The sequence below is a fragment of the Ascidiella aspersa genome, chromosome 7 (genome assembly GCF_963924565.1).
Source record: "Ascidiella aspersa chromosome 7, kaAscAspe10.2, whole genome shotgun sequence".
Classification (NCBI taxonomy): domain Eukaryota; kingdom Metazoa; phylum Chordata; class Ascidiacea; order Phlebobranchia; family Ascidiidae; genus Ascidiella; species Ascidiella aspersa.
The window spans coordinates 21,668,762-21,682,854 of NC_139453.1; the positions used below are offsets into that span (position 1 = coordinate 21,668,762).

The 14,093-nt window shown below is 40.2% G+C and overlaps 1 protein-coding gene across 1 annotated transcript in view; it reads left to right on the plus strand.

Annotated features, from left to right (window-relative positions):
- LOC146138309 (rap guanine nucleotide exchange factor 6-like) overlaps nt 1-14,093 on the plus strand; it is a 56,562-nt gene that overhangs the window by 35,889 nt on the left and 6,580 nt on the right. Inside the window, exons 17-28 of the mRNA XM_083394828.1 lie at nt 41-225; nt 1,053-1,204; nt 1,671-1,756; nt 2,097-2,205; nt 2,552-2,672; nt 3,043-3,193; nt 6,035-6,246; nt 8,421-8,544; nt 9,073-9,281; nt 9,839-10,061; nt 12,214-12,385; nt 13,671-13,767. Of these exons, the coding sequence (XP_083250954.1) occupies nt 41-225; nt 1,053-1,204; nt 1,671-1,756; nt 2,097-2,205; nt 2,552-2,672; nt 3,043-3,193; nt 6,035-6,246; nt 8,421-8,544; nt 9,073-9,281; nt 9,839-10,061; nt 12,214-12,385; nt 13,671-13,767 (1,841 nt within the window). The remainder of the gene's footprint in view (nt 1-40; nt 226-1,052; nt 1,205-1,670; nt 1,757-2,096; nt 2,206-2,551; nt 2,673-3,042; nt 3,194-6,034; nt 6,247-8,420; nt 8,545-9,072; nt 9,282-9,838; nt 10,062-12,213; nt 12,386-13,670; nt 13,768-14,093) is intronic.

The window sequence follows — 14,093 nt, forward strand, 5'->3', positions numbered from 1 at the left end:
CCTCCACAAAACCACCCATCATACAACAAAACCAAAACAGTGGGGGAGAGGGTCAGATGAGCGTCGACGATTCGTTCCTGGCGCCGAGTTCGGCCCGGGCACGCCTGGCGCCGGGCTCTTTCGCCACCGTGGACGGCCCCAGGTCCTTCAGGCAGAGTGCCACCTTGAGCCTGAGCAATCCGGACCTGCTTGATCCGGCTGCGCTCGAAATCGGAATGGTGCAAGGTAAAGCAAGGCGCTGTTCGCGCGGACGAAAATCTCCAACGTTTCTTTGTGGAAGGGAATTTTTTTTTTGTTTTTTTGAGTATTTTTATGCTTTTTGGTGCCAAAAAGCTGCGAGCAACGATTATCTCAGCTTTTATCTATTGGGGACCCAAGAAATTATAATTCGTTGTTGTTACAACGGTCAATCAATAACCGTCCTATGAGACTGCTATAATAAAGGTTGTTCAGTAAAGTGTACAGGGTTGTACAAGGCTTTTTGAAATGTCTTGTAAATCTATCTGTGTTATACAAAAAGTTATGTTTTGCCTGTTCTGGGTTGTTGGGGCTGATTCTCAAAACACCAGAACTTTTAGCAAATCGACTTTTCATGTCTGTGTTGCCCCAAAATTGTATTGTGTATTCCCCTAAAAAAATATAATATTTAGAGCCAAGTATCCTCGCTGCAGTAGGCCGCCTTTAGATCATAATGTTTGTCCCTTTTCTTCTCACTTATGCGTTGTTTTATTGTCCTTTCGCGAGACACCAAATGTACAACCCGTTTTAGTGCACGCCAATCGTCGCCTAACATTTCCAGTCCTGGTTAAGTAGGGCGTGCGAGTAAGGCTAGCCAAAGTCCTATATTCTGTAATTAGGACAAATGCCTGTACCAAGTGTTGAAATCGGTTCTTCAGATACTTTCATGATTTCCACTTGTTATCCAATCAGACTGTCTTGTTAAATATCGGGTACTGGTAAGCGGTACATAGGTCACCCCTAAAGCAGAGGCAGCCGGTTTGTCTTTACAACCCCAGCTAACAGTGGCCTTTTGCACGTTGTTGCGTTTGCAGAGGTGTCAGAGGACGTACTGAAGGTGTACCGGGCCGACCAAACGCACCGCTTCGTTTGCGTGAACCGAGACACGACCGCCGGGGATGCGGTGATCTTCGCTTGCAAGGAGTTCGGCATTATCGACGACGTCGATAACTACGCCCTGTATAGAGTAAGAGGCTCGCTTTCGATAACTACCGTTGATATTAGCTGCCACTTGAAACACACTTTGAAAATTATGTGTTTTTTATCGAATAATGGCAATTTCTTTTAATGTTACTCAGACGCGATCTGAACAATATATGTCAAAACCGTGGTGTTTTCATGTGGAGTAGACTGACCATAAACGTTAGAGAAAGATAAGTTTTTATCGCAATCTGCAAAAAAGAGATTTAAATCTAACACCGGTCGCGAAATTTATGGCTTTTTTATTGATTGTACTTTTTATCTTCTCGGAATTGTAACGTCCATGCAAATCGCGTGTATATCGCCAGGTTCGTGTAAAATGTATGCTATATGTCGTGTATATATTGCCAGGTAGACTGCTGTATTTTTGTTCTATATTTCCAAAGTAACCGACAGCTATAAAGTTGCAAAACCCTTTTTTTCCTGCTTTCATTCGCCACATTTCTTTGCAGGTTTCAGTCCAAGGCGAAAAGTTCGTCAAGCAGTCCAAGTTGCCAGATCCGCTGGCAAAACTCGCCGACATTCCCCTCGGTTCCAGGTTAGATTACGTACTGAGCTGTTTCGTGCATCGCTAGAGCTCACTTTTTCATTATTTTTGCAATCCACGTTTTAATAAATACTAACTGGATTCTGTTATAACTCAAAAACAAGCAGATTTACTTTAATTTGTGTAACCGTCTAATGTCGATAAGTTGGGATACTTTTGTTGACATACGCCCCCTATCTAATAAATAGCAGCTTTACCGACTCGTTCTTCTTTGAGTTTTTTTTTATCAGAAATAGAGTTTCATGTCTGAGGCAAGTTGCAATAATTTCACCACTAGTGTTTTTTTGAATAAAGTGATTTATTTTCAACCAACTGTTACTGCTCCACCCAGGTATTACCTGAAGAACACGATGAACAGCGAGCATTTGCTGCCAGACGAAAATATCCCGGAACTCCTAAAGGAAGCCAACTGTTCTTTCCTCGATCTAAATGGCTTCGAGGTTGGTTCTTAGAATTTCGTTTTAGCTCGATTCGGTTTTGACATATTGTAGTCTTATCCATGACATTTACAAAAAAATGTTTTAATTTGACGTTTGTCGGTTTTCTCCCATAAATTAACTTTGTTTGTTTAAATGGGTGGTGACTGGTGTTCAATGAAGTTAAAAAAATATTAAGTTTAACAATCCTTCAAAAAATAAAAGCTGCTTTTTGTGTGCCGAACGATTCATATTCGCCAACTTTTGTTTAAATATTTTGCATTTAACCTCCCCGCTTTGCTACTCATCTGCACTATGCCCTTTAAAACAACACCTGCTAATATCTAACAAGCTTTGAAAATGTCACCAGGTGGCCCTTCATCTGACGCGTCAGGATTACAAGATGTTCCAGCAGATCGAACCCACCAATTTCGTGGAGGACTTATTCCAGCTTGGATCCGCCAACCTTAAGCAGTTTCGCGAGTTCGAAGGTATTTTTTTTCGTGACAAAAAATCAGTTGTTTCGTGTCTTGTCTGAAGGACAATCATCTCGATATACGAATCAATTAGATGTTGGGCTTTTGTTTTGGCCTGTTGTTATTGTTTCAAAAAATGAAAAAGTCCATAGGATAGTTTTGTTTTTGATCAGTTCGTTTAGCGGTAAGAAAAAAAAAAATTGTTAATTTTTTTTCATATTTCATAAAATTTTTTTACGAACTAAAATTGAATAAACGGCGATTTTGCGTTGAATTTTTTCCCCGTCTCTCACAAAAAAACCAGACAAACAAACTGAAAGACCCGCGAATTTGTTCCGTAATTAACTGCAGCTGCCTGAAAACTAAAAACTTATGTTCGTTGCAGACCTCGTAAACCGCGAGCTCTTCTGGGTGGTTACTACCATTTGCAAGGAGCCGAACGTGATCCAACGCTCGAAGATGATCAAGCACTTCATCAAGATCGCACACCACTGCAAGATCATCAAGAACCTGAATTCCACCTTCGCCCTCATCAGGTTAGCGGCTTGTTTTTCACGCTACTGGTTGCTTATCTTAGCCCATCAAACGATGTTCGCCGCTTATCTTATAAAATTCGTAAAAAGTTTTTTGAGCGTAAAAATATGTCGGTCTAGCATGATTGTGCGTTTTGGCATATTTTGGCGCATCAATGCTTACGCTAGATATCACGCTTCTTACTTGTAAGGTCATATTCGTCATTCCTCATTTATAAAATTTCTACCAATAGGTTTTGTTTTCTCTTTACAACATTATTGTAAAGTGTTGGTATAAATAAAAATAGTCAGAATATCGCCCATGCTTTTTTAATCGTAAAAAAGACTTTTGAAACAACAGCAATCTTAGTTTTGTGTGTTTTTTACCACTATCGTTTTGCCAAGTGTACGCTCTTCGACAATAACAAACAACAAACTCAGTTCACATGGAATTGTCCGTATCTCAAATGACCTCAAAGCCTTTTTGCATTGACGTAAATTTGCCATTGGCTTTGAAGTGTAACGAAGGCCACTTATAGTAATACCTTTTCACACTTAACGCGCCTACGTAGCTAATCGCGTCTAAATAAAACTTGTCTGCGCCCAAAAGAGCGCCATTTAAAAACCGCTCCGCTGTTTTTTTAGAAAGGTTCTCCTAATATGGCGCCACGTTATTACGCGTCTGTTTTATCACAGACTGTGCACTAATTATAACAGCGTTGACTAGACGAAGTATTTTTTCAGCAATAATCTCGATGAGCAATTGACTGACAGCAGCCATTTCAAATATTACAATAACAACATGTGACATTGGATTTCAAATTTTGGCGGTATTTATAATTATTTAAGAAAAGTTCATAAATGTGTTTACCATTTATAAACCCAAGTCTATTCAAACGGTAAAACAAATCGGGAAAAAAGTTAGTTATATAACTGTTAGTGCAAGGTGTTTCAAGCGATTTTTCACCATTTTCATATTCCAGACTTGTAACTGTGAACATCAACGTTGACACGCAAGTTGTATCGTTACATTAAAAATGTGCAAACACGCTCTAATTTTTGACATCATAAGCAACACGTACGACATTTTTGCAAAACCTATGACAAAGATTCTTCTGACATGTATGATTTCACTGTCTTGTTTGGTTAGAAAGAGCGATCCGTTTCCCTATGTGTTTTTGTTGCGTCGTGATTAATTAAAGCACTTTCAGTTCTTCATAAAGAAAATTTAATGCAAATTTATCATAGTTGATAGGCTTTTAATTACTGACTTTGCTATGTCAATGGTTCAGAGCAGAGCCATTAAAAGCTTGCTTATATATCAAGCGTCAGCACTTGGCAACAACAATAGACCTCGGCGCAGAACCAGACTCTCCAGGTTCACCACGGGTCTCTTAAAGATCCGTTTTCCTGACTTTTTGCTTAGCATTCAATAAAAAAGGAAGAAGTCTATTTGGTTTTAATGTTTCGGGCGCAGCGAAAGAAATTATTTTAAAATTTCCGCGTTAAAGTGAGACCCGAGTTTCACCCACGATGTTTGCCAACCGTTAGACAATTTACATTCAAGGAAGCGGTCCGGGCGGCCATGTGCTTCCTGGCACAGAACTTCGCGATTTGGAAAAACAAATTCTCCCATGCTTCTGTCTCGCCTCTTGTGTGTTGCGCTGCAAATAGTGCGGTTCGCGCCGACAACATTCCGCCTGCCACACAGTTCCTAAAATAGTCACAGCTGAGGCTTAAGCCCAGCATGCGCGTTGCTGCGAACCAAAGCGATGTGCTGCAACTCCACCCACCTCTGCCCAAACCAGTTTGTGTTTTGCTGGCCTTTTATATTATACCAGATTGAGAGATCGGCATACTTTTAAACGATACATTTAGTTGTAAATTTTGGATTCCATTATACAAATCTTCGTTAGATATTCCACATTTCATACTTGAGTTGCTCGAGACTACAAAGTAAGGGAGAAATCAACGATTGTTTACGCTTGAAATCCTTTTTGACTGTAACCCAAATATCTTAGTTTTACGTGGGAAATAATATGTAATGTAAATATAAAGATCAGATTAAAGGAGAAACGATCCTTTTGTAATCTAATTAAAAACCCTGCAGTAGACATCGCTTTCCACGGAATTTAGTTTCGTGGGTACGTACTGGCGCCTCGTGCTCGTGTAGTTTGTAATTACACGGCTTAACCCCAGAACGGTTTGGAGGTTTATATATTATACAAGGTCTTGCTCTAGCTTCAAAACTACTCCTGGATAAACGTGTAGATGTTATCGTGTCATGATAAATAGACTGTTGAATGAAATAAAGGGAAATATCCCAATTGGAACCTTTCTCCTCTCGTGAACTACCTGTCGTCCATGTAATATGAAAGCCAACCTTCAACTGAATATATTTCTATATTGCACAATAACTAGCAGTTGATCATTATTCGTAGACAATCAATAGTTTTTACATTTCTTTGATTCCGAATAAGGAATATACACGATTGTATAGGAAGCGTACCGATTCGCCATAGCTTCGTTGCTTGTCCGAACATATTTCTTGCAGGCACTTTAGCCATAAGCTTTCCAATGCAACATTTTTTGTCCAGAAATTGTGGCTTGAAAAATAGCCAAAAATAACATATTAATAACAGGCAAAAACCAAAAATTATCAACCAACTAATTCAACTAAAAAAACTCGTAATATTGTGGTCAACACCTCATTTGCATTTTTCAATGTTAACAAATTTTTAGGCTATTTTCAGCAATGAAGGATTAAATTTCGTAAGATGTGTTCACCCATAAATCCGGACTATTAGTTTCAAAATGAAATCCAGGCGCGAATTAAACATCAAAACATGCCTCGCCTTTTCGCAGTGGCCTGGGCTACCGCGCCGTGTCGCGCATGAAGCAGGCCTGGGAGAAGGTTCCTGCCAAGAGCACGCGTTTGTTCGAGGAACTGCAAGCGCTTATGGACCCGTCGCGCAACATGTCCAAGTACAGGACCCTGCTCAACGAGTACATCTCGCAGCCGCCCGTCATTCCGTACGTGCCCGTCGTCAAGAAGGACCTTACGTTTCTACAGCTCGGTGAGTTTTCTTCTTTTCTGTCAGTTCAGGATTCCGTCGTTTCTCATTGTTTCACGTTTTTTTTTTATTGAAATTTTAGCCAGTGTTCCCTCTAACTTGCTCGATTTCAAAGTACCGCCGTACAATTTGCGCAGAATAATTGCTATTTGCTTACTGGGCTTAGCAAAAAACTTGGCCCAGTGTAGTATTATTTAAAAAGCAAAGAAACAAGGAGAATCTTTTAACGGCTTGTTTAATTTCAATTTTGTGATAACACAGCCCTAAAATATTTACGCCCACTAAAATTATGATTTTTTCAGTTTAAATACTTTAAAGGGAATGTCTTAGTTTTTACCTCTAAATCACTACATGTTATTTGCAACTTCTTTGTTACATTTGTCCATATTTATTACAAGATCGGGAACATCCAAGTATTACAGTACAGTTACTATATAAATATATATATTTAACATTTAAAGAAAGGCCTCATAGGGCCAAGTGAAATGTATTATTACCAACCTTTGAAGCCTATATAAACGCCAACTCCGTTTGTAGCAAATATAGTAAGTGTGCCTTTTCGGACATGTGACATAGTGAAAATTAGATCGTTGTTCGAAAACAGCTTACCTCATCTTTTGCGTCAGGTTACTATAAATAGAAAGTCTGTGTTTCCCGTTTGTTTCGCCCGAAGAGGCGTATCAGCGCTGTTTTGCCGCAGTTAACACGTTGCTTTGTTTATGCGCCCTGTTATTGAATCCTACAAAGTCTATTGAACCCAATAATAATATCAAAGCCCATCATACAGAAGTAGGTATCATTTTGAACGTTTCGAATAACTCTTTATTCGAATAACTCTTTTATTCTCTTTATTTCATTAGAGTTCATCGAAATGTTCAAAATGATACCTACTTCTGTATGGGCTTTGATATTCTTTTTACGTCTACAACTTCCAACAATTATGCTCCAAAGTCTATTGAACCCCTTTTTAACAAATAAACAATCTCATGGTTTTGCAAAACAGCGCGGAAACAAGGTTATTCCGACGTACACACTACTAGAGATTAACCTAACAAATACCACCCATTTGAAAGACCGCAAAGTACATGTAATTTAGTATGTATTAACTTAAACTGCCCAAAGCGAAAATGAATCTTTGGAGCACAATGGGTTCACCAAACTAACCTGCGGTGAGATTCGAATTCACTCTCTCCGGTCATACCGGGACCATCGCTCCACAAACTGAGTACACACTACACAGCAGTGTTGTAAACAAGTCATTTTAAATTGACTTAAGTCCCAGTCAAGTCATTTGTAAAACAACTAAAGTCAAAGTCAAGTGTTTTTGAATAAATAAGTCAAGTCCCAGTCCAAGTCATCAGTTGCGCAAGTCAAGTCCCAGTCAAGTCATAATTAGAGCAAGTCAACTTTAAGTCATGTCCTTGTTAAAAAATAAAATTTTAAACTATTAAAATTTTTAAATTTGTATGATTATGAGCAATAACTGAACTAAAAAATAAGAAAAAACGCAACATATAGCAAGCAATTTGTTTTATGTGCTAAAATTTGGATAAATAGCTCAATTTTATAAAAAACATTTGAAAAAACGCTTTATTTTAACCCAAGTCATTTGTCCAAATGACTTAAGTCAAGTCAAGTAATTTGTCCGAAAGACTTAAGTCAAGTCAAGTCATTTTTCCCAAATGACTTAAGTCAAGTCAAGTCGTTTGAAAACAGTGACTTAAGTCAAGTCATTGACTTAAGTCATTACAACACTGCTACACAGGCTCCTAATGGAGCATGTCGAGAAACGCTCCATTACCTGCTGCATCCAGTTCGTACATAAAACATATTTAAAGGGTATCAACAGCCCGAATTGAGCAACTGAAATATACACAATGTGTATTCTGTGATCAAACCCTTCTGGGCTCGTATTGGCCAATGATAGCGGCACAGAAATTCCTGATTAGGCTGACTGATTTCGGTGAGCCTTTGTAACGTCATCCGGTGCAGAAGAAGATAACAACTGGGAAATAAATATATGTGTTGTAAATTTTTACCTATACTTCTTTATGGGCTTTGATATTCATCCTACAATAAACACACTTTCGAAATTTCAGCCTTGTAAATGTTTCCCAAATCCGTGTAATTCCAATTTCCAACAGCCTTGTAATAGTTTCCAAATCCTCGTTTTCCAGGCAACGACACTTTGGTCGAGGGTCTGATCAACTTCGAAAAGATGAGGATGATAGGGAAGGAGATCCGGAACATCTGCCGCCTCTGTGTGTCCGACTCTTCCCAGATACTGCCGAGCGCGGCTGCGTAAGTGACTTGTTGATTCATTAGTTTTGCAGCTACTCAGCTGGAATTAGATCCATAAAAGTTAACATCTCCTGGTCAATCTTTTCGTCGTCCTTTGCCGGCTTACACATTTTTATTTTAGTGCTCGTATATGTACTGTTTGGTATACCACCTTACACTGCCTATAATGTATCCTTTTCTATGGCATTGGTCAACCCGGCTTACTAGGTGTTGTTATAAGTGCTATGCCCGCACAGCATATTATGGTGTTTTTTATCTTTTCGCCAGGTAACAATTTACGTTTTGCCACAACAACAGAGATCTCTTTTATTTTGTATTACTCTTTGAAAATTAACACTGAAAAAAAAAAACATGGGCTCCTTTCCTTAAATTGTGAATCATTTTAAAGATTGGAAAAAATAAACTGAAAGAGATTTTTGATCACAAAATGTAAAACCAACGTTTCGAAACAAAGAATAATAAACAATAAGCCAACAAATACCAACCAAAAGCGTTGCGCCAAACCGACCAATCGTTTTGCCGCCACAGTGCCCACCAGAAGGAAATGGAGAAGGGTACGTCATCGATCTACACGACCTTGACCCGACGGGGTCGAAGGTCATCGTTCAACAACGCGCGTCGAATGTACGAAGACCAGCTGAACATCAGGCGGGTCAAGCAGTTCATGCAACAGATGGAGATCATTTCGGACGAAGACAAGCTCATGGAGATGTCCAAGACTGTCGAGCCAGTCGTCGGTTCGTGACTTGTGATATCTTGTGACGTGAAATATTATTGTAACTTTATTTAGCTCTGCGTATACTGTAGGGCAACTTCAAAAGAGTGTGCGAGAAAAAAATTGAAACCTGTAACGAATGCGTAACTTTGACAAGACCTTTTAAAGGAAGCGGCATTCATTTTTAACTACAATTTCAAGTAGAAACCTTGCGATGTTTTGTTTAATAATATAGGCTTACAAAGCAACAAACATCAGGCTCTTGTTCAGTTATTGTTTGCATGTGTTCTGATAAGACTTTTGAAATGCTTCTAAACAGTCCTTGCAATATTTAATGTTAAAACCCTGATAAAAAAACAGTTTTGTCAAATATTCGATGTTCTCGACACAAGCCTAAAAATTTAAACATTTGTCCGACGTAAATCGCAAATGTTTGCTAACCCGAGCAAATCTAATTTGACTTTTCACATTCAGCCAATAAACCGTCAGAGAGCCTTTCTAAAAACTAACAGCTCAAACCTTACAAGGTTTTATTAAAATAAACCACAGCTTTATATATAATCATTCCTCCGATTTCAGCATCCAACTCGGCCGGCAACCGTCGCAAGAACCAGGGCATGGACTCGCCATCCCGTTCCTCCAAAACGCTCCCAGCAGGAGCCCGGAGCGGATCCGGAGGTTCCGGAAGCGGAACTCTTCCCGCACGAAACAACTCCGAGTCCCAGATCTCCTCCGTGCCCGTGATCGCGCTGCATCCATCCAGGAAGAAGATTCCTGTATCATCGCTGCCAAAATTTGGTATGCTTATGTTTTATAATGTTAACATCAGGTTAATTTTTTTAACAGGTATCAATTTTATTCGACGCACATGATTAATCTTGATAGTGAATCGCAAAGCCATAAAGGTCGAGTGGATTGACATCTTCTTGATTAAGACGTTTCGATGCGAGCTTCATTTTTTTATTTATATCTTTCCTAAATATTTTTATATAAAATGATCTCTTGTCTTTGTCTTTGTTTTAATAGTACAACTAGCAAATTTCGAGTCAAGACACTTTCTTGCTTTTCTTACCACTGCACTTTGCATGAAAAGCACTTACTTTCTTTGCATTTCTCTCTTTTTTTCCTCCCACTCTCTTCCCAGTTGTCACTCCTCCTCCTTCTCCCACGCCCTCCTCCTCTTTAGCGCACCAATCCAAGACTCCCACGTCACGCCTATCTAACCAACCTAAACCACAAACGACACCAGAGCACCAATCGGAGACAAGCACGTTAGAACTAACAAACCACGATCCCCAATGCAAGCCCCCGACCCCACCCAGGAGGCCTAGATCTGGTCGGCGTCAAAATCCACCCAATCGCTTGTCCCCAAGGTCCCCCGGTCAACCTGAAAGGGGCCGTCAGCGCGAAACTTACGCTCGAAGGGAAGATATCCCTGAAGAAAGTAAATTGAGGCCGATATCGACCTCGAGCGAGATCGTGTGTGACGGCGACCATTCGAATGAGCACAGGAGTCGATCACGGTCATTTCTGAGGGCCATCAGGTCGCGGTCGAAATCGCTGACCAGGACTTTAAAAAAGAACCGAAACAGTGCTGGTCGTAAAATGGTGATCGGGGCCCCCAAGTTGATCAGTCATCTGAACCAGGACCTGGTCGGCATCAGTTTTGCACCACCTGCAGAAAAAAACACTTGTTCGGAGTCAAGTACTAACCCCGTCGTCACATCTCTGGTTCATTTGCGCGTCAATCCTAGGCAAAGATTCCGCCACACTCGATCAACGTCACTGCCAGGCCCCGTTATCTTCGACGAGTGCAACGAAGATATGCAGTCGTGCCAGCCTGCTTACAGCGACGCCGTTGAACAACAACAAGTCGAACAATGCCCACATTCACCACGTCATAATCGACCGCTCTGCGTCACAGAGGCTGGAATGCCGGTGTCAAATTCGAATACTCTGGCACGCGGCGAGCAGCCGCTCTCGGTCAGCTATCAGTTTCCGTATACGACCAACTGTGACGTCACGGCCAGCGTGTTTTGTAGCCAGCGAACCGTGACGCTGGCCCGGCATGACGTAACAAAGCATGCTTCCTCGCCGGACGAAATACGCCAGGCCCTGTTGTCTTGGCAAAGACGTAGCAACAGATGGAAGCCCTAAACATTTGTTTATTTAATATGTCGCTTGTAGTTAGAACAAGGTTGTTTAAAGTTCCATATTTATTGTTGCATTTTGACGGACAATCTAGATTCTAGAAACTAACATATGTTCTTACGAATATTTTATAATAACACGTATTCTGCCGCTTTGTGATTGTGTTGTCATTCAGCAGTTTCATTATTTCATATTCAATTTTATGCTGGGGCTGACGCGATTACATTTGTTTTGCAATGATGCCTTTCGCTAATACCTCGCGTTCTCCTTTTTTTCTTTGTTCAAAAAAAATGTAAGAAAACGAATAAACTTTACTTCCTCTCCTTTTGTGACTTTCTTCTATTTATTTATACACATTAAGCTTCAAGTGAAACAAATCTTCACTAACCTGTTAACAGTTCTCGCCCGAATAGGGCCTTTTCACTTCTCTTTGGAAACTATTCTCAATTTCTGGAATATATCTTTCTAAATGGTCACTACATGTAAGTAGACAATGTTCATTTAGTGTTTTTATCTATTTAACATTTCGAATTCTCAATACACAGTGCATGCCACACTTGGCCTTTAATAACACGCGAAAATCGTCTACCTTTTGCCCATAGGAGGTCCGTTTACACTACAGCTGGGTTGAACAGAGCTGGGCGTAGAAATCGCTGGGCTTGAGTTTAGCAAAGCGTGAAAAGCTCGAAACAATAGAATTTAATTTAAATTACGCTTTGCTCAGCTCAGTGCAGCTGTAGTGTGAACGCGGCCTTTAGATAAAAGCAATTTATCTTTCATTATGCAAAAGTCTTTGATTTTTCAGGCGCCCAATCACCGCAGGCTCTGAAGAAACTCATGGCGCTTTCAGAGGAAGGCGAGGGTGGTGACAAAGGCCAAAAGAAAGCTCGCGAGTTCCGTAGATCCGAGTCGTCGAGTAGCCACGAGTTGTCGCCAAGCAACTCGCCCTATATGTCGCCGAGGCACAACGCAAAGGTAGGATGCCGCCCGCCCGAATAGCTCAGCATTTCATAAACTTTTTTTCTACTTGAGGTATACTAAAATAAGTAAAGAAAGTTCATAATACACTATCTATACAAAGAGTAATACCAAAACGTTACGAACGCCTTTAATTAACGACGCGGAAATAGGTTAATGCCATAGTATTGCCATTTTTTTAAACCATAGTTTACATTAAAGTCACGCATGCTTATGAGTAATATAAATAACTTATTTTCCTAAATTAGAAAAAGTTTCGCTACACACTGATCGACTAGTATGCCGCGACAAACAGTTTGAGAATCACTGCTTTAGCTGTTGAACAACTACTTCAGGTTAAAGTTGTAAACTGTGAAATCATTGTTCATTGCCGGCAAAGCAGAGTAAATTATTTTTTCATCAATATAGTTTTACATATTGTAAGAAAGGAGGCTTACACAAAACATTCATCCATTTGCAAACCTGATGGTGCAGTATTCGTTTAAAAAAAATATATTTCTTACGTACTTTTCACTGACCCGATTACTTAAATGGGTCGTCTTTGTGTTCATTCGAAACTACGTTTCGGGACCGCTCCACCCCAAAAAAAAATTCATAACCGAACTGCCTACTCAAAAGGGCACAGCTGAAATCCGCGGCGGAAAGCTAGCATTAAGCTGCCAGTCGAAGCCACTTTCCCAGCTCGCAGTACCGCCCAACGCAGCTCGTCACTGCCAACGCACGTCGTGTGTTTGTGTCCGCTTTTACGGAAGTGCCTGATCGCGCTGCGAGCGTGGCATTCGCCTTCCCGCCGTCATCACATGACGCTTAACGACGACGCGACGCTCTTGTTATTGTTCTTCGATGTCGCGCGCATGAATTATGCACGAAACGGTGCCGATCGCACACCCCGTTTATGAGCAGGGCCTACTTGCTTGTGGTTTAGGTCCGCGTGATGTAAGAAGTTGCAGCTGCTAAAGGCACTTATAAACATTACTTTATTGAATATTCGTATATTTTGTCCACAAGCATTTCTGATAGAGCCTTTATACTAATAGTAACTATTAGTAGTTTGTTTACTGTTTCTCGGACAGGGGCGAGTACCAGAAGTCGATTATATTTTTGTGTGCACGCCCCGCGTTGGCTGATCTATTCCTCTTACAACCGAGTATTGCTCATCCAGCAGTTTTATTATAAACAATCGACATTTTGACGTCTTATACAAGACGCCTTCGTCAGGATAATGGCCTATCTATGTATTCCTTTTATTTTAATATTTTTCATGTTGTTGTTTTTTTCGCAGATGGGCCAGTCGAACCACAGCGTCGGATTGGAAAACATGAACCGAAACAACAACCGGCTCAGTTTACCGCCAGGTCAGTTCATTGCTGAACTTCATTGTACATTTACCTGCTGAATAACACAGATAGTATTACATGACTTCATTCTTATTTTCACTTAACGTCCTCCTTGAAAACATGGTGTTGAACAAAAAAATATTAAATGTGAATTTATACTGCTTTCTTAAGTCTAAAAGAAGAGGGTCTATAAAAACATTGTCTTTTACAGTTAGTATAAACTGAAATGGGATCAGGGGGAAACCTTATCAGCTTGCTAACCATAGGTTGTGTAATCTCCTGCTGCTCGATCAACACATATGTTTTACTTGATAAATAACACGAAAACTATCAGACTTTAACTCTATTTTCACTTACCCCGTGCTCCT